The sequence below is a fragment of the Colossoma macropomum genome, unplaced genomic scaffold, assembly GCF_904425465.1.
Source record: "Colossoma macropomum unplaced genomic scaffold, Colossoma_macropomum, whole genome shotgun sequence".
In the NCBI taxonomy this organism is placed as follows: domain Eukaryota; kingdom Metazoa; phylum Chordata; class Actinopteri; order Characiformes; family Serrasalmidae; genus Colossoma; species Colossoma macropomum.
The window spans coordinates 1292453-1318946 of record NW_023495922.1 but is presented as its reverse complement, the minus strand read 5'-3'; the positions used below and the strand labels follow the sequence as shown (position 1 = coordinate 1318946).

Below are 26494 nucleotides of genomic sequence, written 5' to 3'. Positions count from 1 at the left end.
GTTACTTTCATCTTTCATTCAGAAACTGAACTGGAGCCAAAGAATGTGAATCACTACTGACAACAAAAACAACATCCACCCCCCTCCCCCCTACCCCACCTCTCTTTCTCTCTCTCTCTCTCTCTCTCTCTCTCTCACTCACACACACACGCACACACACACAACCCCATTCTCTCACTCTCTTCTCTTTGCATAAAACATTTTTATTAATAAAATTCTGCACAAATTAGTTCACTTTTTTCTATTTACCAGCATAGTTTGATCTCACTGTCAGTTCAGTCAGTCCACTATAGACATTCTCTGACCGCATCAAACTTCTAAACACAGGTAACTATGTATCTCCCTGTCTTTCTCCCTTTCTCTCTCTCTCTCTCTGTCTCTGAAAGTATTAAAGTCCTCAGCCACTCCTGCATGCGGAATGTAGTTGTGTGGAAAGTGAAACTGGTTTTTGTTTTTCTGATGAAATGTATTAACAGTTTTCTGCACAATCCATACAAACATGATATGTAAATTGTATTTGTGAGTGAGAATGTGGGTAAACATAGAACTTCTCCTACCATACAGACACAGAATCCATGGGTGGTAGAAAAGTGGAATCACAGCTAAACCTGAGATACACAATTATTGTCCACCATTTCATAGTAACTGACGGAATGAGGTGAAGACAGCTGACATAGATGACAGCTTTAGCTAATATGGGTTGTGCTTAGGACATATTTTTTTGGCAAGGCATTTTAGTATAGCTTTTCAATTTCTTCATATCAGAAACTGAAATTCAGTGTGAACAAGTGCAACATTATTACTACTAGTATAAAATGAAAATGAAATGTTACAAATTAAATTAAACTTTTACTACTAATAATTGGAATTTATTTGAATTTCAGTTTAAAACACTCAAACTGAACTGAAGTTAGAGAGGTAAAGTTTTCAGTTCAGTGAGTCATATGATCAGTTGATGAAATGTCTACATAGGAACATGAACAGGTCCTGTGTTTTCCAGTTCTGATTGTTGCCTTCTTGTTTTGTATTTATCTTCAGTTATGTAATGTTTCAATTAAAGTAAACTTTTACTACTAATAATTGGGTTCTTGTGTGAAACATTCACCTAGCAGAAGTCAGAATTTATGGCTTTTCCAAATTCATTTTCAGGAAACCGTAAGAGTTCAATTTTAATATTTGGTAATTGTCAGAAGTAAAAATTAGACATGTTGAAATCATTAAGTAATTAATGTCTGACCTGAATTCCTACTAGTGAAAAATAAACAAACACATGTTTAAATTAACTTATAATTTTGTACATGTAAGAAAGGAAAGTACTTTTATATGTAAGAGTTAATGTAAAGGTTGGGACAGTATGTAAAATGTAAATAAAACAGAAAGCAGTGATTTGTAAATCCACTTTGACTTTTGACTTTTAAGTCAAGATATTTAATGTTTTGCTTTCTCAACTTCATCATTTTTTAAAACATATGCACATACTGAAATTGATTCCTTCAGCACATTCCAAAAAAGTTGGATCTGAGACAGTGTAAGACCAGAAAGGCAAAACAAGTAAATTCATAAATGATGTTGAAAGATTTACTATTAGCTTATTTTTTTTTTCATATGGTTTCAATATTTTTACAAGTAGAATGAGAAATGGACTTAAGCTTGACCTTCATCAGCATTCTTACTGTGACACATTCCATGTAGAACAGCTGTGCTTTGTATTATAACTGCTGCATGAAAATAATATTTTACAATACATAAATAAGTTATCAGCAGAAACTACAATATTTATATTAAGACTGTTGAACTCTGTTTGAATGTTTAACCAAAATATATTTGAGATTAAAATTAAAATACAGGTATAAAGCACTTACCTACGTTATTAGTTATCACAATTTTTAGTCCCTTAAAAAAGTTTGGGTCTTTTGGGATTTAATCTAAATATGGCAAACGTGCCTTCCGCCCAATGACAGCTGGGATAGGCTCCAGCACCCCACCGCGACCCAGACGTTATTGAACTAATGCACACACACACACACACACACACACACACACACACACACACACGTTTGGAAGATTTTGATTTGACTTAATTTACTTACTTGATATAAAGTAATTAAAATGTGCTCCAACTGTTTTTTTTTCCATAAATAAAAATGGATATTGTAGATTTACAAACCTAATTCAAAAAAGTTCAGACGTAGTAGGTAAAATGCAATAAAAACAGGAAGCAGTGCTTTGCAAACTGTCTTTTATGGGTATTCAGTTGTAAAGAGCACAAAGAAGAGATACTTAATATTTTATGGAATTTATTGATTTTAAACATAACCTAATTCCAAATTGGATGCTTGCAAATAATTCCAAAAAATTTCAAATGTCAATGTAAAGGCCATGACACATTAATTGTAATGTGAATTTTGCAAAGTTTTTGAGCCACAAAAGAAAAAAAAAGGACTGAATATCTATCAAAAGGTCCTTTGCTTCTCACAAAATGGGTAAAGCGTGACATTGTGAAGGATGCTTTCCACTTTGGAAAACCGAAAAGAGAGATTATCCATCTCATTGAGGTGCTTAAACAAAGTCCTTCATAAAGTCTTTAGCTTAAATTTTATGAACTCTTTCGCACACAGCTCAGATCTCTGTAACTCAGTTTGAGCTGATTTTGGTGATGCAACTCCAAACAAGACAAAGCACAAAGCAAACAGGCTGAATGTCTTCATGTAGAGATAATATATTGTTTGCTCAGAACAGGCACTGGGCTACTTTCCATTTTGGAAAAGTGAAAGTATAGTATGAAGAGCTTCACTGCTTCAATAAGGTGCAGAAACTGAGTGCTTCCAAATATAACTCAATGTTTGTAGCCCAGTTTGAGCGCTGCTTGAGCTGCTTTTGGAGATTCTGATTTGTGAAAATGTGCCAGCTGTCGGAATACAGCCAACTCTTCACCTTGGTTGTCTCCATACCAACACCAGAGATGACCATGATTGGTCAGCGAGTTCAGGTTGCTGACGAAAGTTTGCAAAAACTGAACAGAAGTCAAATAAAATAATGTTCTTGCCTGAAAAATCACGTTTGGTTTCCAAGATATTTTCAGTTATACACATGCTCGGTTTAATGTTCTGTCGTCCGAATAAATCATACAAATAAACCATGTTTGGTGTGTAAAGGCCTTAAGACTGGAAAGTCTGTGGAATGATCAAAACACATTTTGGTACTTTTCACAGGTAAACAGATGGAAAGATAACAGACGATGCTTTCATGATTGAGTATAAAAAGAGCATTCACGAAAGGCACAGTCGAACAATGTTTTTCAGTGCACAATTGCAAGGAATTTAGGAATTTCACCATTTACAGTCCATAAAAGATTCAGAGAATCCGGAAAAATCTCTGTGGATAATAGTCAAGGCCAAAAGCCAGTACTGATTGCTGATTACTAAACTTATATGCATATGTGTGTGTGTTTGTGTACACTACTGTGCAAACATCAAAGACTACCCTTCATTTATTTAATTTTCAGCCAAAATGGCCGTTGACGCTATGGGTCTGAAAGGATGTGTAGCTGTCAAGAAGCCCTCAATGAGAAAAGGAAACAGATACATTAAACAAAAAAGATGCAGGTGTTCTCAAAACAATGGACAGACCATTCCAGAGTCCAGACCTCAGACCTCAGCATCACTGAATATGTTTGGGATTACTTGTAGAAAATACGACCAACTTCCAAGACTGAACTTTGGACATGTGGAAAAATATCCTAGCAGATTTCTTTGAAAAACTGAAATTGAGCCACCTGAAAAGAATGAAAGCTGTAATATATACAAAGATACCAAATACTGATACTACTTACTGAAAAAATTGATGTTATACATATTTGAAGTAATTTCCTCTCAAATATGTGTTTTCTGTTTTTTTGTGATTCTGAAAAATGCATAACTTGTACTTAATGGCAGTTTTGACTGAAATTTACATAAATGGTAGTCTCTGACTTTTACATATTATTGTACCATTTCTTCAAAGTGGGTTGAGGAAAACAATAAAGCAAATGTACAGACTACCTTTAAAACATCTCTGCAAGTTTACTACATTAAAGTTTACCTATAAGAAATGTATGTTGAAGTTTCAGGAATAAATAGTAGAAAATCTATTCAAACTGTCTTTCAGGGATGATGTTTCTCTGTGTGATGCTACTGATTTTCTCTGGCTTTATGGAGACCATGTCAGGTATGTGTGCTCTATCCTATAAAAATAGGGAAAAAACCTACTCTACTAGAACAGGGTAGCACTTACAGAATAATGTGACAAAAAAACAGGAAATAATATGGATGTTTTGTATATACAATATTTTCATATACATATATATTGTTAAATGGTTTTCATCGCGTTATTATTTTGTTATATATCATGTTTGTTTTTTATCTCTGATTGCAGAGAACTTTAAGGTAGTTGGTCCAGCTGCTCCTCTTGTTGTTGAAATTGGTGAAGATCTGGTTCTGCCCTGTTCTCTTCAACCCAACATCAATGCTGTGGATATGACAGTGGAATGGATTAGACAAGATCAGACTGATACCAACAACCTAGTGCATCTCTATGAAGATCATGATGACAGAAATTATGATCAGATGGAGTCCTATCGAGGACGAACAGCTCTGTTTAAAGAAAAGCTACAGAAAGGAAACACCTCACTGAAACTTTCAGCAGTCCAACGTTCTGATGAGGGAGCTTACAAATGTTTAATTCAGGACAAATCCTACAACAACGCCATTACTGTTTATGTTGAAGTCAATGGTGAGAGATAACAGTTTTAGTACTGAGCTTATTTTGGAACAGAAACCAACAAGACAACATTGTCAACTACTATAATACAAATAAACATTTAGTAACATATCAAGGAAGTGAAAAGTAGATCTGATATCTGACAGATATTTTGATGACAGAGAGAACAGAGACAGAGACTCTATTATTGTGTTATTATTTAATAAGTGTCAAAAGTTATATGTTTACAAAGTAAAGGCAGGGGAAGCCAAGATTCATTTTGGCAGAACTTCATAGTTATAAAATATGTTATAGAAGTAAAAAATGTAAATTAGTTAAAAAGGTAAAATGAGAAATTACTATGGTCCTTAAAGTAAAATCAGCAGTATATTATTCTATGCAAAACTTTGGGCATCCCTGGACAAATTATATATTTTGCTGATCTTCGAAGTGAAATGATTTGAACATAATATACATGCATGTACAGGGAGATTCACTCAATAGAGGCCCCAAATATTTTGTTGTAACTCCCATTAGGATGAAGCATACATACATACATACATACATACATCATCTAAACCGCTTATCCTTCTGGGTCGCGGTGGGGTGCCGGAGCCTATCCCAGCTGTCATTGGGCGGAAGGCAGGATACACCCTGGACAGGTCGCCAGTCCATCACAGGGCAAACATACAGACATACACATTCACACACTCACCCACACCTAGGGGCAATTTAGCATGTCCAATTAGCTTAACTGCATGTTTTTGGACTGTGGGAGGAAACCAGAGTACCCGAAGGAAACCCACGCAGACACGGGGAGAACAGGCAAACTCCGCACAGAAACGACCCTGGTCGCCCGGCTGGGAATCAAACCCAGGCCATTCTCGCTGTGAGGCAACAGCGCTACCCACTGTGCCACCATGCTGCCCTAGGATGAAGCAATCTGAACCAAAAAAAATACGCTAACTGATGCCTAAAAAGCTAGGAAAACCTATGCGTTATCTATCAATATCAAAGCACTTGTTATTAATGTCATTAAGAAATGGCAGTTAAGGAGAACTATGGAAGTCAAGGCAAGACCTGGAAGATCAAGAAAACTCTCAAATGGAACTGCTTGTATATTGACCACAAAGACAAAGCAAAACCCCCAGATGACAGCAAAGGACCTGCAGAAAGGCTTGAACTAACATAGGAATGGTAGTGCACTGTTCTACTGTGCAGCACTGCTTGCACAAACATGATCTGCATATAGGAGTCATCAAAAGGAAACCTTACGTGTGACCACAACAGTGAATGTCTGAAGTGTGCAAAATACCATCTTGAAAAGCCAGAGACATTTTGAAAGAAAATGTGGACTGACAAAGTAAAAATGGAACTCTTTGGCCATATGCAGAGTTAACAAGTGGGAACATAGTTGGAAAAGATATCTTTTTTGGCAAATCTCTGCATGTTTTATTATAGAGACCGTAAAGTTATTGAATATGAAACATCATATCTCAGTGTTCATTTGATTGATAGGTAAAATTCGGCGTCGCAAGACATTGACCCTCCGGTTTGCTCCACCACTTTCCAAACAGGGAAAGACAATCTCTAACCAATCAAAGCCCTTGCTATATTTCAACTATGGTTGCAGTGAAAGTGTAAAATTGTTTGCAGCAATAGGCTGTAAATTTAAATTGCTAGGAAGCCCCAAACTTATCTGGCCCATTTGACCTGACTTAAAATGTAAAGGTTAGATTAGTACTATAATCACCTAAAGATTCACTTAAGCATCTTTTAAAGACCTATGATTTGCATTCTTAAACACCATATCCAAAACAGCACCACTTTTAAACTATTTAAGGATGCCCAGGACAAATATTTCACATTATATTTACATTTATTATATTTATCATATTTATTACATTTGAGTTCAGACATCAGTAAGGATGCATACATTTATGAAAATCTATTGATAATTACAGGGTTGCATTGTAACGGAATGCATGTAACAGCATTATATACAAAATACAAAAAAAAGATAACAGTGATCAACATCAGATTACAGGTACATTATACATCAGAGTGGTTACAAGGAGCTTTACATTCAAGCCACAAGCCTCTGAATGAGCCATGTATATTTAAAAAGTTTTTAACTTTAGGAAGAGATATCTGAAGAAGAACCCCTCACAAGCAGTAGTTCACTGTCTTTTATTCAACCAGTTAATTGAAATTTTGTTAAGTATAGGCAGAACTAAGATCTGATGCATTTTTCTGAATTAAGTACAAGTTATGCATTTTTCAGATATCTGAATCAGGCGTTTACCCTAGTTTTCTATTTCACCACATTTTACAGTAGCAAACTGATCTGGTAGTAAACTCTTTTATTCTCGGTTGTTGCTACATGGAGTTCTACAGTTTGACTAGTTACAATCAAACTTTTGCTAATGTGCTGAAGTGAGTTAATGTTAACTAAGTGAGCAGTAAAGTTGGTTTCATTTTGCATATATGATTTCTATCTTAAATAGTATGGGAAAATTAACAGGTGCAAAAATGTGTAAATTATTGTTTGTAACCAACAAGCACATGCTGTTTAGCAGATAGAAAACAGAGGATGGCTAGTCAGTGTTTTTAGAATGGCTTCTATTTGTAATTACTGATGAGAAGGGGTCTCGAAAGTGGTCTATCAGATTGACTTTTTGACTTTGGTAATAAGTCTTCCAACCATTTAAAAACACATTTTTGAGCACAGGGAGCTTTGAAAAATAATTAACTGCACAGGTTGTGTTTACTTCTTTTCACTTTAAATGTACTAAAAATGTAATTTGTCCAGGGGTGCCCAAACTTCTGCTTTTGCCAGCCATATAGTACAATAGTGAAATCAAGTGATCAGTGTGCTATGTTGCTCTTGCTTAGGTATACAATGATATTATTCAAAAAAGTGCAATAGAGTTAGAAGTGCTACACTGGAAGTTAAAGGGAAATTCCACTGAAAATCTCTGCATAATTAAATGATTAACATGTAAACAAAGTCATTTAGAGTGGTTTGATATGAAATCCTTCATTTTAGAGAAACTTACAGACTCAGAATTGTCCACAGTGGTAGTGATAGGAGCCAGATGTCCAAAGAGTTTAGTGCCTCTAAAAGCTCCTCCACAGAAAGTTATTACATGAAACATATGAATATGCTGCCTGATGTTTGAGACATTGTTTTACAATAGTTTTGAGAAAGTTTTGGCCTGAAACATTTTTGAATAATTTAAGTTCATGGGGGAGAGTTAAATGCAGAGTGTTGACCTCCAAAAATCTTTTATTTTAAGATTTATCACTATTTTACCATCATGAACATTACACATAAAAACTCAGAAGACATATGTAGGTTGAGGTGGTTTTGGATAGCAAATAAAATGGCTATATTTGTGTTGTAGCCATGGTGACCCCCGGTTCCTACTAAAACTGTGAAGAAATCTGAGTAGTGAGAATATTTTCTACAATGAACCTTTTCACATCAAAACACTGACTTTGTTTACATTTCGACAACTAAATTAGGCAGACATTTCGAAAACTTGGTGGAATTTCCCTTTAAGATGGGAGAGTAGCTGGAGAAAATGGAAGCATAATTTTGACTTATATTTATGTATTTTTTCTTTCTAGTACATTTTAAAATTGTTGGTGCAGCTGCTCCTCTTGTTGTTGAAGCTGGTGAGGATCTAGTTCTGCCCTGTTCTATCAAACCCAGCGTCAGTGCTGAGGATGTGATGGTGGAGTGGTCCAGACTGCATCTGGGTGATAGACTGGTGCATCTGTATGAAAATTATGAAGACAGAAATTATGATCAAATTGAGTCTTATAGAGGAAGAACAGCTCTATTTAAAGAAGAACTGAAGAAAGGAAACACTTCACTGAAGCTCTCAGCATTGCGACTTTCTGATGAAGGAGCTTACAAGTGTTACATTGGATCCTTCTTAATGAAAGATGATGTAATTATTTATGTTGAAGTTAAAGGTAAGGATTATCATGATTTCAATGTATCATTGCTTATGAATCATACATTTGCAACAAAAGAATTAATTCATCTTTGTAGTAATTTTTGGCCAACTGGTAATTACAGACAGTATTTCAATTACTTGAAGTGATGTTTTGGCAAAATAAATCTAATTTACACAATTTCCCACTTACCCCAGATGTATGGTGTCCAAATTTTGCTTCTTTAGTTAAGTGCTGGGAATACAAGGGTAAAGTTGCTAACAAACACTAGAAGTCAATAGTCACCAAAATCTTTTCTGTAAACTTTTCCAGTGAATACATATGGAGAATTCTCACTTGTGTATAAATGGGATTATTTTGTAAAATGTATTTTTTTGCCAAACCGTTCTTTTAAATCTAATACATGAAATTATTTCAGTATTGCAAACATTTTGTATGTGAGACAGTGTCAGGAGGGTACAAAATATAGAAAAGCTGTACTCAAATAAAAGTACAGGTACAGTGTCAACATCTCACACAGTTAAAAGTAGAATTATGGAGCTGATCGCACACTGATCGCACACTGCATAACACAGACGTTGTTTTCACATTAAGTGTTCACATTAACTAGTGTACTTGTTACAACTAAAACATGATATACTATGTTAATAAAATATAATGGCAATTACAACCCCATTTCCAAAACACTGGGACGCTGTAAAGAATGTAAATAAAAATACAATGCAATGATATGCAAATCATGTAAACCATATTTTAAAGGAAAATAGTACACATAGGCGACATTTCAAATGTTGAAACCGAGAAAGTTCATTGTTTTTTTGAAAAATATATGCCCATTTTGAATTTGATGCCAACAATACTTTCCAAAAACGTTGGGACATGGGCATGTTTACCACTGTGTTTCATAACCTCTTCTTTTAACAACACTCTGTAAGCGTTTGGGAACTGAGGAGACACTGCTGTAGTTTTGAAAGTGAAATGCTTTCCCATTCTTGTTTGATACAGGATTTCAGATGCTCAATAGTTCGGGGTCTCCTTTGTTGTATTTTTCATTTCATAGTGCACAAAATGTCATCACTGGGTGACAGGTCTAGACTGCAGACAGGTCAGTTTAGCACCTGGACTCTTTTAATACGGAGCCATGCTGTTGTAATACATGCAGAATGTGGTTTGGCATCGTCTTGCTGAAATAATCAAGGCCTTCCCTGAAAATGATGCAGTATTGATGGCAGCATACAGTGGAGGAAACAAGTATTTGATCCCCCACTGACTTTAAAAGTTTTAATACAAAAAAATAAATGAAACATCTCATAATTTTATGCCAGCTTTATTTTAACAGTAACACATATCAAAAGAAAAACTGAGAAAATTACATGAAATGAGAAATAAAAATTAATTTGAATTTCATTGAAGGAAATAAGTATTTGACCCCCTAGTAAAACATCATTTAATACTTGGTGGCAAAACCCTTGTTGGCAAGCACAGCAGTCAGACATTTCTTGTAGTTTTTATAAGGTTTGCACACACTTCAGGAGTAATTTTGGCCCACTCCTCTCTGCAGATCATCTCCAAATCCTTAAGGTTTTTAGGCATGCATTTGGAAACGCGAAGCTTCAGCTCTCTCCATAGATTTTCTATGGGATTGAGGTCAGGAGACTGGCTAAGCCATTCCATGACCTTGATATGCTTCTTATGGAGCCACTCTTTGGTTTCCTTGGCTGTATGTTTTGGGTCGTTGTAGTGCTGGAAGACCCATCCATGACCCATTTTCAGTGCCCTGGCGGAGGCAAGGAGGTTGTCACCCAGGATTTTACGATACATGGCCCCGTTCATCTTCCCGTCGATGCGGTGAAGTTGGCCTGTGCCCTTAGAAGAAAAACACCCCCAAAACATAATACTTCCACCACCATGCTTGACGGTGGGGATGGTGTTCTTAGGGTCATATTCTGTATTTTTCTTCCTCCAAACACGTCGAGTTGAGTTGAGGCCAAAGAGCTCAATTTTGGTCTCATCTGACCACAGCACCTTCTCCCAGTCTCTCTCGGAGTCATTAATATGTTCATTGGCAAGCTTGAGGCGGGCCTGGACGTGAGCCTTCTTGAGCAGAGGAACCTGGCGTGCACTGCAGGATTTTAAACCATTACGTCTCAGTGTATTACCAATGTTTTTTTTGGAGACTGTGGTCCCAGCTGCCTTGAGATCATTAACCAGCTCCTCCCGTGTAGTTCTTGGCTGATTTTTAGCCTTTCTCATGATCAATGAGACTCCACGAGGTGATATCTTGCATGGAGCTCCAGGCCTAGGTCGATTGACAGTAATGTTGCACTTCTTCCACTTCCGAATAATTGCACCAACAGTTGTCACCTTCTCACCCAGCTTCTTACTTATGGCTTTGTAGCCCATTCCAGCCTTGTATAGGTCAACAATTTTGTCCCTGACATCTTTAGACAGCTCTTTAGTCTTGCCCATGGTGGAGATGTTGGAGTGTCACTGAGTCTGTTGGCAGGTGGCCTTTTATACAGGTGACAATTTGGGACAGGTGTCTCTCATGCAGGTAATGACTTCACTGAGATTAGGGTGTGTCAGTGGTATGTGGGAGCCAACATTAGTCATGGTTTTTAGGGGATCAAATACTTATTTCCCTCAATGAAATGCAAATTATTTTTTATTTAAATATTATTTAATTTTCTAGATTTTCTTTTTGATATTCCATCTCTCACTGTTAAAATGAAGCTACCATAAAAATCATAGACTGTTTAATTATTTGTCAGAGTACAAACTTTCAAAATCAGTGGGGGATCAAACACTTATTTCCTCCACTGTATGTTGCCAAAACGTGTTTATATTGTTCAGCATTAATGGTGCCTCTATGTGCACGTCACATGCACCCCTATACCATCATGAATACTGGCTTTTGAACTGTGCACTGACAACAAGCTGAGTGGTCTTTAGCCCAGAGGACACAGTGTCCATGATTTCCAAAAAGAATTTCAAATTTTGATTTGTCAGACCACAGACCACAGCACACACAGTTCCCCTCAGTCGATTTTAAATGAGCTCAGGCTCAAAGAAGTTGGCAGCATTTCTGGACCCTGTTCATAGATGGTTTCTTCTTTGCGTTTTAGAGTTTTAACTTGTATCTGTTCATGCAGCGGCAAACTATTTTCACAGACAGTGGTTTTAAGTTCCTGAGCCCATGCAGTGATTTCCACTACAGAATCATATCTGTTTTTAATGCAGTGCCGCCTGAGGGCCCAAAGATCATGACCAGCAAATGCTGGTTTTTGGCCTTGTGCCTTGCATACAGAGATTTCTCTGAATCATTTAATAATATTATGTACTGTAAATGACGTAAAGCAAAAGCTCTTTGCTATTTTATGTTGAGAAACATTATTCTTGAATTGTTGCACTATTTGATCGTGCAGTATTTCAGATTGGTGAACCCCTCCTAATCTTAACTTCTGAATGACTCAGCCTCTCTGGGATGCTTTTTTATACTCAGTCATGTTACCAACTTGTTGCCAATCAATCACCAGGTGTTTTTTTAGCATTACACAACTTTACCAAACCTTTGTTGCCCTTTTTTTAGAACATGTTGTTGGCATCAAATTCAAAATGGGCATATATTTTTCAAAAAAACAAGAAACTTTCTCAGTTTCAACATTAGATATGTTGTCTTTCTACTATTTTCAATTAAATATAGTGTTTACATAATTGGCACATCATTGCATTTAGTTTTTATTTACATTTGGAAATGAGGTACTTTTTTGTACTCATGGCCTGAGGTTTTTAACTTTGTCATTTGTTTTTTAGGCTGCTGTACATTTTTATCTGTTTTGTGTTTCAGGAAAACATTTTCATGGATGGAAGATTGCCATCATCTGCATTTCAGTTTTTGCGGTTATGTTAATTACCTTTACAGCTTACATCTGGAAAGGTGAATTTTCTTAGTCATTTCAGGAATAATTTCTACATGTTTAAAAGAACATTTACCATATTTAGATTGTGTGAATGTACAGAAAAGATGATGTCATGCAACGTCATCTTTTGGGAGACTGTATCCTCAGCATGATGACATGCTAAGCATTGGCTTTCAAAAAGAGAAATTTCTTTGTCAGGTTCTCTAGTGCCAAAAATCATTAGTATTTTTCTATATTTAATTTCTCTGCACCTCAGTACTTCACCTTTTTAAAGAGTGCTCAAGGGGTGAGTCTTCAACTTATTCATATACTAAGATCACATTTTACGTTTTGTTTTAAAGTACCAGAAGAAGCGGTGTAATCATTCATTCACTTTCTTGATGCATCATATTTATAATTCTTCCCAATCAATGCAACTGTACTGATTGTAAAAGGGAAATACTGTATTCTTAAATGATTATTCTATTTATTATTGATCAAGATTTATTCAAAACCTATTTCACTCAACAAGTAATTGCCCCTAAACCTAATAACTGATTGTGCCATCCTTAGTAACAAATGCAATTAAATGTTTGTGATAAATTGTGATCAGTCTTTTACATCGCTGTAGAGGAATTTTGCCCCACTCTTCTTTTCAGAATTGTTTTAATTCAGCTACACTGGAAGGTTTTCAAGCATGATCTGTCTGTTTAAGTTCTTGCCACAGCATGTCAATATGATTGAGGTCAGGACTTTGACTTGGCCACTCCAAAACCTTAATTTTTGTTTCCTTTGAGCCATTCAGAGGTAGACTTGCTTGTGTGCTTCAGAATAATGTCCTGCTGCATAACTCAACTGCGCTTGAGCTTTAGGTCATAAACTGACAGACGGACATTCTGACATTTTCTGATAGAGAGTAGAATTCATGGTTCCATCAATTATGACAAGTTGTCCAGGTCCTGCAGAAGCAAAGCAGCCCCAGACCATCACACTACCACCACCATGTTTGACTGTTGATATGATGTTCTTATGGTGGAATGCGGTGTTAGCTTTATGCCAGATGTAACGGAATCTGCGTCTTCCAGAAAGTTCCACTTTTGACTCATCAGTCCACAGAATATCATCCCAAAAGTTATAGGGGTCATCTAGATGTTTTTTTTTTTGGCAAATGTGAGATGAGCCTTTGCGCTCTTTTTGGTCAGCAGTGGGTTGTGCCTTACAACTCTCCAATGAATGCCATTTTTGCCAAATGTCTTTCTTATTGTGGAATCACATACATTGACGTTAACTGAGGCAAGTGAGGCCTGCAGTTCTTTAGATGTTGTTTGTCTGGGTGCTTTTGTGATCTCCTGGATGAGTTGTCGATATGCTCTTTTAGTGAATTTTGGTAGGCTGGCCACTCCTGGGAAGGTTCACCACTGTTTCAAGTTTTCTCCATTTGTGGTTCTCACTGTAATTGCCAATTGGTAACCTTTTCTAGACTTGTAGACTTTGTTTCACATCTATCTTTGAATCTCCTCAGAATGTGGCATCATGTGCTTCTTTTGGAGACTTTCTAGCCTGCTTAACATTGCCAGACAGGTTCTATTTAAGTGATAGTTATATTCTCCAGGACTGGCAGTAATCATGCCTGTGTGTGGCTAGTGAAACTGAACCCAAAAGTCAATTGAATTTGCTTAACTGGTTGATTTAGTAGCTAAGGGGGGCAGTTACATTTTACATAGGGCCAGGTAGGGCTGAACAGCATTTTATCTTCAGTAAGTGTAATTACCATTTAAAAACAGCATTTTATGTTTAATTTGGTTATTTTTGTCTAATTTTAAAAGTACTTTGATGATCTGAAACATTCAAGTGTGACAAATATGCAAAACTAGAAGAAATTGGGAAGGGGCAAATACATTTTTACAGCACTGTATACCTGTTCTAGTTTCCAACTGCTATGCACCCAGGGGCTTGCCCTGAGTGAGAATCGAGCTCATGACCCTTGTGTTATTGGTGGACAATAGAGGACAGCCTCAAGCACAGAGCAACTCAGGATTTGGGGAAACATGCAACTCAGAAAAACAAAAAAAAGAGAGACTAAGAGATTAGCTGTTATTCATATTTGATCAAGATATTTGTGAAATACACAATATGTCCAAAAGTATGTAGACACCTGACCATCACACCTATATTAGCTTGCTGGATATCCCATTCCAAAACCATGAGCATAAATAAGGTGTTGCCCCTCTTTGTGGCTCCACTCTTCTGGGAAGGTTTTCCACAAGATTTTGGAGTGTATCTGTGGGAATTTGTGCCCATTCAGTCAAAACAGCATTTGAAAGACCAGGCACTGATGCTGGATGAGAAGGTCTGGCTCTCAATTGATGTTCCAGTTCATCCCAAAGTTATTCAGCGAGGTTGAGTTCAGGGCTCTGTGAAAAACCCTGAAAACAGCCCCAGACCATTATCCCTCCTCCACCAAACTTTACTTATGCTGCTATGCATTCAGGTAGGTAGCATTCACCTAGTATCTACCAAACACAGATTCGTCCATCAGACTTCCAGGTAGCAAAGCATGATTTAGCACTCCAGAGGATGTTTCCACTGCTCCAGAGTCCAGTGGAGGAGTGCTTTACACCACTCCAGCCATGCTTGGCATTGCACATAGTGATCTTAGGCTTGCATGCAGCTGCTTGTCCATGGAAATCCATTTAATGAAGCTCCCAATGCACAGTTCTTGTGTTGATGTTGCTTCCGGAGGCAATTTGTAACTCTATAGTGAGTGACGCAATGGAGCATAGACAATTTTTACATGCTTCAGCACTCTGTGTCCCTGCTCTGTCAGTTTGCGTGGTCTGTTGCTCCATAGCTATGCTATTGTTGCTCCTAGATGCTTCCGTTTTACAACAATAGCACTATCACGTCGGGTAAAAAAAGGTTTTAAAAAAGAGACTGTTTTATATTTGTACATCTGTTAAGACTGAATGTTGTTGAAACACCTGAACTCAATAATTAGGAGGTGTGTCCACATACTTTTGGCCATATAGTGTATGCAGATCAAGTGCTCTGTACAAATGGTATATTAATATTACTCAAACACAATCAAAATTAGGGGAAACATGCAAAGGTGACACAATCAGGGGATTAATTTGGAGGACGCAATAGTTTTTAATAAACAGGACGTGCCATAAGTCCTTGAAAATATGAATCATCCCTGCAATATATAAAATTGTTCACTTTTTGCTTGTTTGACTTTCCTATTTTAATATGAGTAGGAGTGCATGATACATCTTTAAATTTCAGTCTAATTTACCAATTCATTATTTGTGTAACGTGCGACCAGTAAGCAGACGCTCGCGGATGTAAAACAGTGAAGAAGCTTTACTTGGGGATTCAGACAGAGATATTGTCGTCAGTACACAAGCATGGGTCAGTTCCAAAGTCAGCAACAAAACACAGAAGGCGATCATAACAAAATAGGGCAAGGCAGATCAAAGTCCAAAACAGGCAAAAGTTAAAAACCGAATATCCAGCAAACCAGGCAACAGTACCAAAAGGGCAATCCGAAAATCAGTGAACACGAGAAACAGAGTCAAAACACAAGGTCAAAACACGGGAGATCCAAACCAGAAAGAACGCTCAGTAGTTTCACTAGGAAAGCAATACCTCGCAATGAACCTGACTATAGCCCGGGCTAATATACTAACTAAAACAGGTCATGTGAGAAAACATACAGGTGAAAATGATCAATATTCAGGAGAACTAGAGCGGTGATAAGCTGCTGATGATCTTCCCGGAGTCAGGTGATGAGGCGTTAGTTTTGAGGCTGGCTGGCCGAATACGTGACAATTTGCCATATAGAAGTAGTTTACCTAACGAATCCATGAATTGTCATGCATCAGAATTTAATTTTTAACATTGACAGAATGTGTCAGAGGACCAAAAACACTAAAATGCAACACAGGGACAGATAGCATAAATACAGTTTAATAATCAAAGCATATCCAAGTTCATGGCGGGGATTAAAGATCAAGCAGATACTGAAACACAGGAGTATCCATAAAGACAAAGACGGGGTAGGCCATGTTAAGAAAACAACAGGGAAATACAAGTAATACAATGCCATAACTTCCACAAAATAGACTCCATTTAAATGACATAAGACACAGGAGGATACAATGACCACTGGGTGGGTCAATGAAAGATGATGAGGGAAAAACCAGAGTGATTTTTTCATCTCTAGAAATGTTAGATATAAAACATCACTGTAATTACTGAGGCTTAGTAGAACAGATAGATCTGTTCTTTATTGTAGTGATAAAGAATGCCCCAAAGACAACAGAATAATATAACTAATTAATAATACATATGCATGTAATATAATATAATATATATTTTATATTATATTTTAGCAATACAAATAGTTTGTGAATTGACTAATAAATCAATAATTCATGAAAACTAACAAAATTAAGTTTTTAAGCCTCTGCCACTGTTCCCTTAAACATCTGTCATGTTCAAAAAGTTAGTCACTGGATGATGGTGGTATCTGTTATCTACTGTTTCTCTAATTTCAGATAAATTCTCAGAAAAGAAGCTTACTCCTGCACAATGCTCCATCATAACCTACATGCATCTCCGATCAGAGAATGTGAGGAAAGAATTTGACCTGAAGAAATACAATACATCAGAGAAGGGTTACAGAAGACTCATTCCGGCTATCACAAACTGCAGAAAGGCTCAGTGAGTATTTACCATAAATGTTATTAAGCTCATATTAATACTACATTATGACTTATGGACTACACAAAATGTCAAACAAGTCTAGGTACTTTAAGGAGTCTAAAATATCTTGTCAGAGTTTTTCATCTTTTGTGTTGGAGCTTCTGCACTCTATTGGCAGACTCATTATTAAAAATGTGACAGATTACCTAAAAATATTACATAAGTTACACATATACATATGTACAGTACATGCACATTTATTTTATTGTACTTGTTCATTTATTGTGGCTGTCAATAAGGAATGTTATAAGCATAACATTCATTATCAACAACCGCAATAAATTTCTGTGCACCTTAAGGAAATTTTGTTGTTTTGAGAAAATCCACTTCAGTCGTCATGTGCTAATCTTTGTTCATTAGATTGATTTTGAATCATGTGATAAATCACTGTTTGCTTGTTTTAAATGAAAGACAGATAGTACTTAAGGAAGCAGCAGTTAACACAGTATGTGTAATACAGTATATGGTTACTACCAGAGTCAGTTGGCCCTATACATTCACTATGCACATTATGTAGGGCCCCACAAATTATGCAAGATTAAAGTGAAATAAAAGTGGGTAGGCCACACAATTTAGCATAGCTCATTAGCATTTACAGTACATTACAGTTTGTAACTTTATAGTGAGTGATACAACACAGCATAACAAAGCACAACTGTGCGAAAGTGTTCTGCTATGTGTTGGCCTGCTGTGTCATCATACTGTCATCTCTCAACAACCATAAATATCAAACCAATCCACTCTGTTCAGTAACTACAACAAGACACTATGTTCAGAATCTGAAAAAAGCACCCAATAGCAGACAAAGGATAGCAGACAATAAAAACAGCTTCACACATAGTGACTGCATAGAGTATTAAGCACCAAAGCCAAGAGGTGTTATATAGCTGACAAATCTGTATGCTCAGTCATAGTCCATAGATGCTGTAAAGTTCCGAAATTAATCTCCAACACAGCAAAGTATTATTTAAATTCTTTAATGAGCTTACTGAGCTTCAGTGGTAGCCTACATGTTTCTCTCTCAGCTACTCCAGCCATCTCTCAATAAAATACTGTCAAATTACAACATAAACATCACATGCATTATAAACCACAGGCTAAACATTACAGACACAACCTCAACAACATTCACAACCAACTTTGCTATTTATCACTATTCAGGTATCATGCAGAAATACACAACAATCTACACAGCAACCTGACAAGTTGACTACAGCAAAACAATGTACAATTTTAGGCCTACCTTTGATGTCTTCCTGGGGCCATATTAATCCATAATTATGAATACAGGAAGTGGCCTAGATGTCAGGGCTTACAGTTGAAGATAGATATGATTTCATCGTAGTCCAGTGAGTCTGACAGTTCCCGTTCAAAAGACAAAAAAGGGTGAAGTTTTTCAGGCGAGGTGTTGACATTGAGGCTCTCAGTCTTGTTTTTATCTGATTTGTCGTTGAGAAAGACCTCTCCACTGTACATAATGTCACTGGCAGGATTATAATAACCCTAACCAATCCACTGACAGTGGGGAAAATCTCTGCTAAAAGCCTGTCTGTTGTGGAGTTTGACAGTGCTAATTCAGTGCCCCTCCCCGTAATGTTAATGGATAACGGTGGTATCAGGCATCAGCTCCTGCAGTTTTGTTTTTCTTTTTAAAAACCTTACAATGAACATTTATTTTTTCATCGCAAACAAGGCTACTCTTAAGCTACAAAAAATAGCTAACATTAGCTAGCACTAGCAAAGCAGCAGCATGTTTGCTTCTGGAAAATGTCCAACTTGGTACACTGTGGTAGATTTCAATTAGTATAAGCAAACACCATTAAAAACAGCCAATCACAGCACATCACACATGGTTTAATTTACAAAGAATTTTTATTGGTTGAAACAAATAATAGACAGATAGTTGCCTCCAATCAGTACCAAGATGATATCACCACCATCTATTTGTTTTACAACAGCATGAAATGAAAATGAATATGAAAATCAGTATATCACATTATTAGACAGTGATAAAGAGGTAAGGAATGTAACCTCACATTAAGTCATTTTAATAATGGTAGATTTATAAAAAAAACAGTTATTTGATTGGATGGGTCTAAGCAAGAAGTTATAGCCATGCCCCTGCTCCTCTCCAAGGTTAATGTCAGTAAATAACAAAAAAAGAGAGTTAAATACAACTATTTATTACCTTTGATAAACGCCAAAGGGCAACAGTGTTTACAGACTGCAGCTTGGAAAAGATAACCACATCATGCATAAACGTCTTCATATGCACATGCACAAAATGAAACTTAGCTTTGCAACAACAAATTTACAAATTTAAAATGTTGATTAGCTGGGCCTATAGGGCAATATGATCTGTGATTTCATGCTCTGTGAAACCCTTGCACTAAGTCTAGGGAAACAATTAATGTGTAACGTGGCAGAATAACTCAAACGCTCACGGTTAAAAAACGAGAGTGAGGCTGTAATGTTAGAGTCGTAATCCAAAATCGTGGTCAAAAAACAGGCAAAGGTCAAATCCAGCAAAGACAACCAACACCAAAAGACAAACATAGGGCAAACAAAGTCCAAAGGGCAAAGGCAAAAGGGCAAAAGTCAAAAACAGCAAACAGAGTCAAAAAAAAAACAGAAAAATCACAATAGAGAGAAGAATATAACGCTCAGTAACTCTTGGAAAAAGAAGCAATACCTCACAACAAACTTGACTGAAAGCCTGGGCTTTATACTGAACTAATTATGTTAGAACAGGTGTAACCAGTTAATACTCAGGAGACTGAGAGCGGTGATTGGAGCAAGATGGAGGACTGAGAACCATGTGATCCCCCTGGGGATTCTGGGAATTGGAGTCCCTAGAGGCCTCTGAGGCTGAGGGACGTGTGACATAATGACAACAATTAATCACAACAATTAATGACTGTTAACTAAATAAGTAGTAAAAAATAAAGGAGGAGCCAAAATAATGTTTAACAAAATGTTAGAGAAGTGAAAGAAAGAAAGATAGTATCAAAAATGAAATTGTTCAGATAATTCCAAATGCAAACAAGGTTTGTGAATCGTCATATATTTTACTCATTTTCTTTTCTTCCCCACATGTAGATTTGTTGGCTGTAATCTCACTGCACAGTCCCTTGAAACTTTGAGTGCAGCTCTACAAACAGAAAGCTCCTCCCTGAAAGAACTAGACCTCAGTAACAGTGACTTGCTGGATTCAGGAGTGGAGAAGCTCTCTGCTGGACTGAAGAGTTCACACTGTAAACTGGAGATACTCAGGTCAGAATTTCAAAATTCCATGAAATTTTGCAGTTGTATACCAGCGCTGTTAAAATATGCAACTATTATAATTTCTATTTAGTGTACTGAATAATGTGTTGCTTTTACTTTCCTTTTTGCAGACTTGCTGCATGTAAACTCAGTAAACAGTCCTGTGACACTCTGCGATCAGTTTTACAAACAGAAACATCCTCCCTGAAAGAACTGGACCTTAGTAAGAATGATGTGCAGGATTCAGGGGTTGAGCTGCTCTCTGCTGGGTTGAAGAATTCACATTGTAAACTGGAGATACTCAGGTCAGAATTTCCATAATTACTGACACCCTTTGTAAAGCTGGATAAAAAAGGTTATGAAAAAAGTTTCACTAGCTCAGTCTCACACAGAAAATATCTGAAAAATCTAATCTTTGATTATCTTAAATTTAGAAAACAAAAATTCCAATTAACCAATTTGTTACCCCAATTTGTTGCACTTCTTTAGCATATTCTTTAATCTTCTGCATGTTGATGATGACTATGGGAGTTGGCCTCTGTGTAACTTTTTGCACCTTATATTTATGCCACAGTGAAACAGGAAGTCATAAATGACCACTTAACACTTCCTGAAGAAATATAAATGGGAACATTACGTTTTATTCACTGATCAAGAATACAATTGTGACACATTTTTTCTCTATTTGCAGATTAGCTTTGTGCAATCTTGGGCAGAATACATGTGGAAATCTGGGATCAGCTTTACAATCAGAAACCTGGCCCCTGAAAGAACTGGACCTTAGTAAAAATAACCTGCAGGATTCAGGAATGGGGATGCTTTCTGGTGCTTTGAAAAGTTCACACTGTAAACTGGAGATACTCAGGTCAGAATCTCAAAAAAGCTATTCTTTTTCAGCATTAAGCCTTGAAGTGTGCAACTCATTACTTTTTTTTATTCATTACTGTGCAAAATTTGGTGATCACCCTATTCATTTATTTAATTTCCAGTCTAAAAGCCAATAAATAATAAGTAGTCATTTTTCCATCTCAGGAAAAAAAAACTGGCTTGTACTCAGAATAAGTACAATTACTTAACTGTAGTTTTGTTCAGATGAGGTTCACTATTTTAGGAATGCTAAATAAGAGTAACACACATACTGAGCTGAAAACACAATGATTACAGCACTGTATGTAAGACAATCACTGCACTAATGTTAGGCATGAACTGCACTGATACATTTCCTCCAATATAATTATGTCACTCTTGTGTCATATGTCTGTACTGTAATTTGATTTGTTATCTCAGCTGGAAATTCATAGACAGTGGTAACAATATGATTAATTGTGCAGCCCTACCCCTCACACAAATAATATCTGATCAGCAGTGATACTATGATGATCCTTGTCTGCTGATGAACAGGACAAAGGGGATTGATTGTGTAGCAAAAGATGGGCTACAGTCAGCAAACTTACACAGTTGGCAGATCTGTCTGTTTAAATGGCCAGTGAGTGTAGATACAGTGTATATCATAGACTGGCAACAAAGATTATATGTTTCTGCAAAATAACTGGTCTTAACTCGTATTCACTGGTATTTCGTATGTTGATTCCAACCGTTGGAACAGTAGTAAATGTAAATACATTAATGGGAGATGTTATATTCCCATATGTGAACTGAACATCTATGATGAAGATAAAAAATACACAAGGTCATACAAAATACATAAAGGATCCATCAATTCTGTCAAGAAAACTGAAAGACATTGACTCTGTTTCTAATTACTGTGGCAGAAAGATAGCTTACTTCTAATCTAGCAAAAAAATTTCATCTAATACAAAATAGAAAACTGTTAGAAACCGAGAATAGCAGAGAAAAAAAGCACAATCTTTTATTAAAAATTAAGGTTTCACAAACCCAAGCATTAATCTTGAGTTGGACCAGGCAGCAACTAAAAAAAAAACAGGAAAATCCAACCTTTTTTATACTGCTCTGGAGAGGTTACCCACCCCCATTACATCATATCAACTGATCTGTCTTACTGTCACAACTCTGACTTCCCTGAGTTCTGTTATAACTAACAATTTTTGTACCTTTTACATACACTTTGTTTCTTCAGTTAGAATTGGCCTTGTGACAAACACCTTGTTTTTCTTCTAAAAGTGCTATGTCATCCTTCATCACCCATTCCAATTCACACACAGAGAGAAAAATACACATAGCATAGTGTAATTATCCATGGAATCAAGTCAATCATTAATGTAGTTACAACTAAGTCTCTCTACATATGTGCTTCTCATTTTCAAAGACATTTGTAATACTATATGGTGTGTGTGCTTCTCCAGGCCACAGCCCCTAATGAGGCCCTCTTGGCACACACTAAATTTGTAACATACTTAGGGTCACCCACAGGCACACAGAGAGAGCTGCACACACAGTGAGAATGATCAGCATAATATAATTAATTATGAATAAAATCATGTATTACTTTAATAAACATGAAAATATTTCACACTATCAAAAAATCTCCCTAACAATTCCAAAAATCTCCCTCGTTACAAAAAGAAATAACAACATAACAGAAGTTGGAATGATGGTTGCTGCATCTATTTGTTTCTGTGTGATCCCACATTTTCGGACTTAACTGTGTTCTCTACTGTATTTTTTCTCCCTTTGCAGATTAGCCATCTGTAATTTCACTGTGGAGTCTTGCAAATTTCTCATATCATCCCTACAAACAAAAATCAACTCCCTGAAAGAGTTGGACCTGTGTAGCAATGAGCTGCAGGATTCAATAGTAGAGCTGCTTTCTGCTGGACTGAAGACTGGAGACTGTAAACTAGAGATACTCAGGTGGGTGTTCCTGTCCTGTCATGTTTTGTAGAGAAATACTGACATATTGTGGTGAGAAACTCAACTTTTGCTGCAAGTTTGTCAACACCTGCTAGTACAGAGATGTTTTATCATAAGACAGGTGCAGCTGGATGGTGGTGTTTATCACATGACAGTGTTTAATCAAGGTTTTTAATTAAAGTAGATAAAGCATAATTTGTGAAACAACATGTTTCCCAAGTTTATTTAGGGGTGTCTGGGCTACTACATAATTATTTGACAGCCTTACACTGAAAACAAATGACTACTTAATATGTGCTTCAAGAAAAGGAAATTTATTTCGTCTGTGCTATAACACAGGAAACATGATGATCCAGCCCAAACTCCATTTGCCTATGTCATTTATCACTCTCAGTGCTTTTCTCCTGGTCTCTGTCCTGCAGCCCAGACCTAAACACAGCCTTATTATTCTCCAAAATAATGCAGTAGTTCTATATTAATTGTCCTACATAGTTTATCCTCAGTGGTGGACGAAGTACACAAATCATGTACTTAAGTTAAAGTAGAGATACCCAAGGTAAAATATTACTCCAGTAAAAGTAGAAGTCCTCCCTTTAGACCTTCACTAGAGTAAAAATACAAAAAGTATTTGCCTTCAAATGTACTTAAGTATCGAAAGTAAAAGTACTAAAAGATCTATTATGACTCTAATGTCCTATTACCATTTTTGTAACAAGACTCTTGCTTCATTAACTCATTTTAGGTGAAAATACTCCAGTGCCACTCTTGGTAAACCAATCTTTTAATAGAATGTCATTAATTTGTCTGAAACTGATGTCTGTTAAAATCATCATAAGAACAAAACACTGAAGGCAAACAGTTTCCATTAGGTAGAACCAAGTGGCTCTGAAATAACTTTTTGCAAACAAGCAATGTTTCAGTTTAAGATTTATTTGCAACTTAGTTGCAAGTTTAAATTTAATAAAAGCTTGCTTTAAGCACAGGTTCACCAAAGAGTTTTCCTTTACTATATTGCATTTGTAGGTGTCTGTTCATAAACATAAACTAGCAAAAACAAATTTACTATAACATGAAATAGTGTTTGTATAAAGGATGAGGAGTTGGTGGAGTTACACTTTCATATCGATTCACCCATAAAGAAACACTCAGTCACCCTGTCTCTCCTGGCACATCAGCACCAGAGTATTATTAGTATAAGAACCGGCTGAAACGGCTGAGCAGGAAACTGTTCATTTAGAATAAAGAGTCAGATGGACTCGGAGGAAACTGTCTGTCTGAATCTCAGGCAGGGTCTTCTACATGGCTATCAGTAGCTACATCTCCGTGCCATTCAAAGAGGGCATGAAGTTTGAGATTGATAATCTGAGAATGATAAAATGAGAATGATAATTAAAATGATCGACCCACAAAGAGACAAGAGTGCGTGGAACTCTGGCGCGCCAGTACAGCAACCGAGACCCAAATGCATTATGGCAGCCCCCTACAGTTAGCCCACTTTATCCTCCAAATATTACAACTTTTTACTCAAAATATTACGACTTTATTCTCAAAATAGTATGATTTTTTCTTGAAATATTACGACTTTATTCTCAATGTCTACTATTTTTATTTTTATGAACAGTGGCCATAAAATGCCGTCATAGAACAGAATTGTTGCACTGGGTATGTCCAACAGGTCAAAACAAGTTCAAAACAAAGTGCATGCTGTACCCTGATTGGTATGCTTGCTTCACGCTTCTTTCGTTTTGACTTGTTATAAAATGTTACATTTTTATGCACACATTAGCCAAAAGGAACTACAGATTTTGTATAATGTAGTGGAGTAAAAAGTAAGATATTTGACTTTGAAATGTAGTGGAGTGAAAGTAAAAAGTTGCCCAAAATGGAAATACTTCAGTGAAGTACAGATACATGAAAAAAGTACTTAAGTACAGTAACGAATTACATTTACTTCAGGACTGTCCACCACTGTTTATCCCACAGTTCAGTACAAACTGGATGGAATGATTGCATATTCAAGCATCAATAAAATACTACCATGTTCAAAACCTTATTTATGATTAACAGTTACCACAATAATCAATTCTTCTTCTAAGCAATATAGTTTGTTAACAGTTGGCTTTGATTGTCAAGCAACATAATGAATGAATATTATTCAATAAACAGCACTAGCAGAAATTTTGTTTTAAAGATAACATCAGATTTTTGAACCTTAGGTTCTAGGAAGATCACATTCTTCACAGAAAAAGGCAGATGGACTAAAAGTTTAGTAACACGACAATATTTGTTGTGTACTGTAGAACATTAGCATATCTGAAAACATTATCACTCAAAAATAAATTGTCTTTGTTTAATTTTTTGTGCAGACATAAAAATGTCTAAGAAGAACTGTAGACCAGTAAAAAGATGGTAACAATAATCAAACCAGGGAAACCTTTTAGTCACTGGATCTTGAAGCAACAGGTTTAAGTGTTGGATGAGTAACAGAGGCTGACCCTTCAAAAGAACTAACTGTAGTTTTAACACATTTATTTTCTAAAACAATATTATAATATTACACTTTTTATTCGCTTTTTTTTTTTTGCCTGGGTGGATCATAAAATCAGGTCAGTATGGCAGATTTTTTTTCAGTAGAAAGTTATTACAACTCTTCTTTGTTTCTTACTGCCTTATGCTTCCAGGGGTAGGGAATACATTGTTTACTGCTTATTGTTCTCTGTGTAAAAGCTGTTTCTGCTACTTTCAAGTTGTCCTGAAACAGTGACTGCTGGCCTGATTTTACCTTGCTTATCATTATTCTAAGGCCCAACCCCATTTCACCCCTTGCCCCTACCACTTAGCCCTTAGCCCTCTGTTTTGCGCATTCACATCTAGGGTTAGGGTGTCCCGATTTTTGTTGAGGTAGAGGGGTAGGGCGAAGTGTTAGGGCTACATGGCCCTCCAAATGGAGATTTTTCAGAGGCACACTCCAAATGGATATTTTTCAGAGGCACACTCCAAATGGAGTGTTATCAGAAAAAAAGAAAAAC

General features: G+C 36.5%; 1 protein-coding gene across 1 annotated transcript in view; it reads left to right on the top strand.

Annotated features, from left to right (window-relative positions):
* The window catches only part of LOC118803519, a 43730-nt gene that overhangs the window by 1101 nt on the left and 16135 nt on the right, over positions 1-26494 (top strand). The window contains exons 3-11 of the mRNA XM_036564010.1: positions 4147-4206; positions 4414-4770; positions 8371-8721; positions 12551-12640; positions 17162-17327; positions 20469-20642; positions 20765-20938; positions 21325-21498; positions 23292-23465. Coding sequence (XP_036419903.1) covers positions 4149-4206; positions 4414-4770; positions 8371-8721; positions 12551-12640; positions 17162-17327; positions 20469-20642; positions 20765-20938; positions 21325-21498; positions 23292-23465 — 1718 coding nt within the window. The 5' untranslated portion in view covers positions 4147-4148. The remainder of the gene's footprint in view (positions 1-4146; positions 4207-4413; positions 4771-8370; positions 8722-12550; positions 12641-17161; positions 17328-20468; positions 20643-20764; positions 20939-21324; positions 21499-23291; positions 23466-26494) is intronic.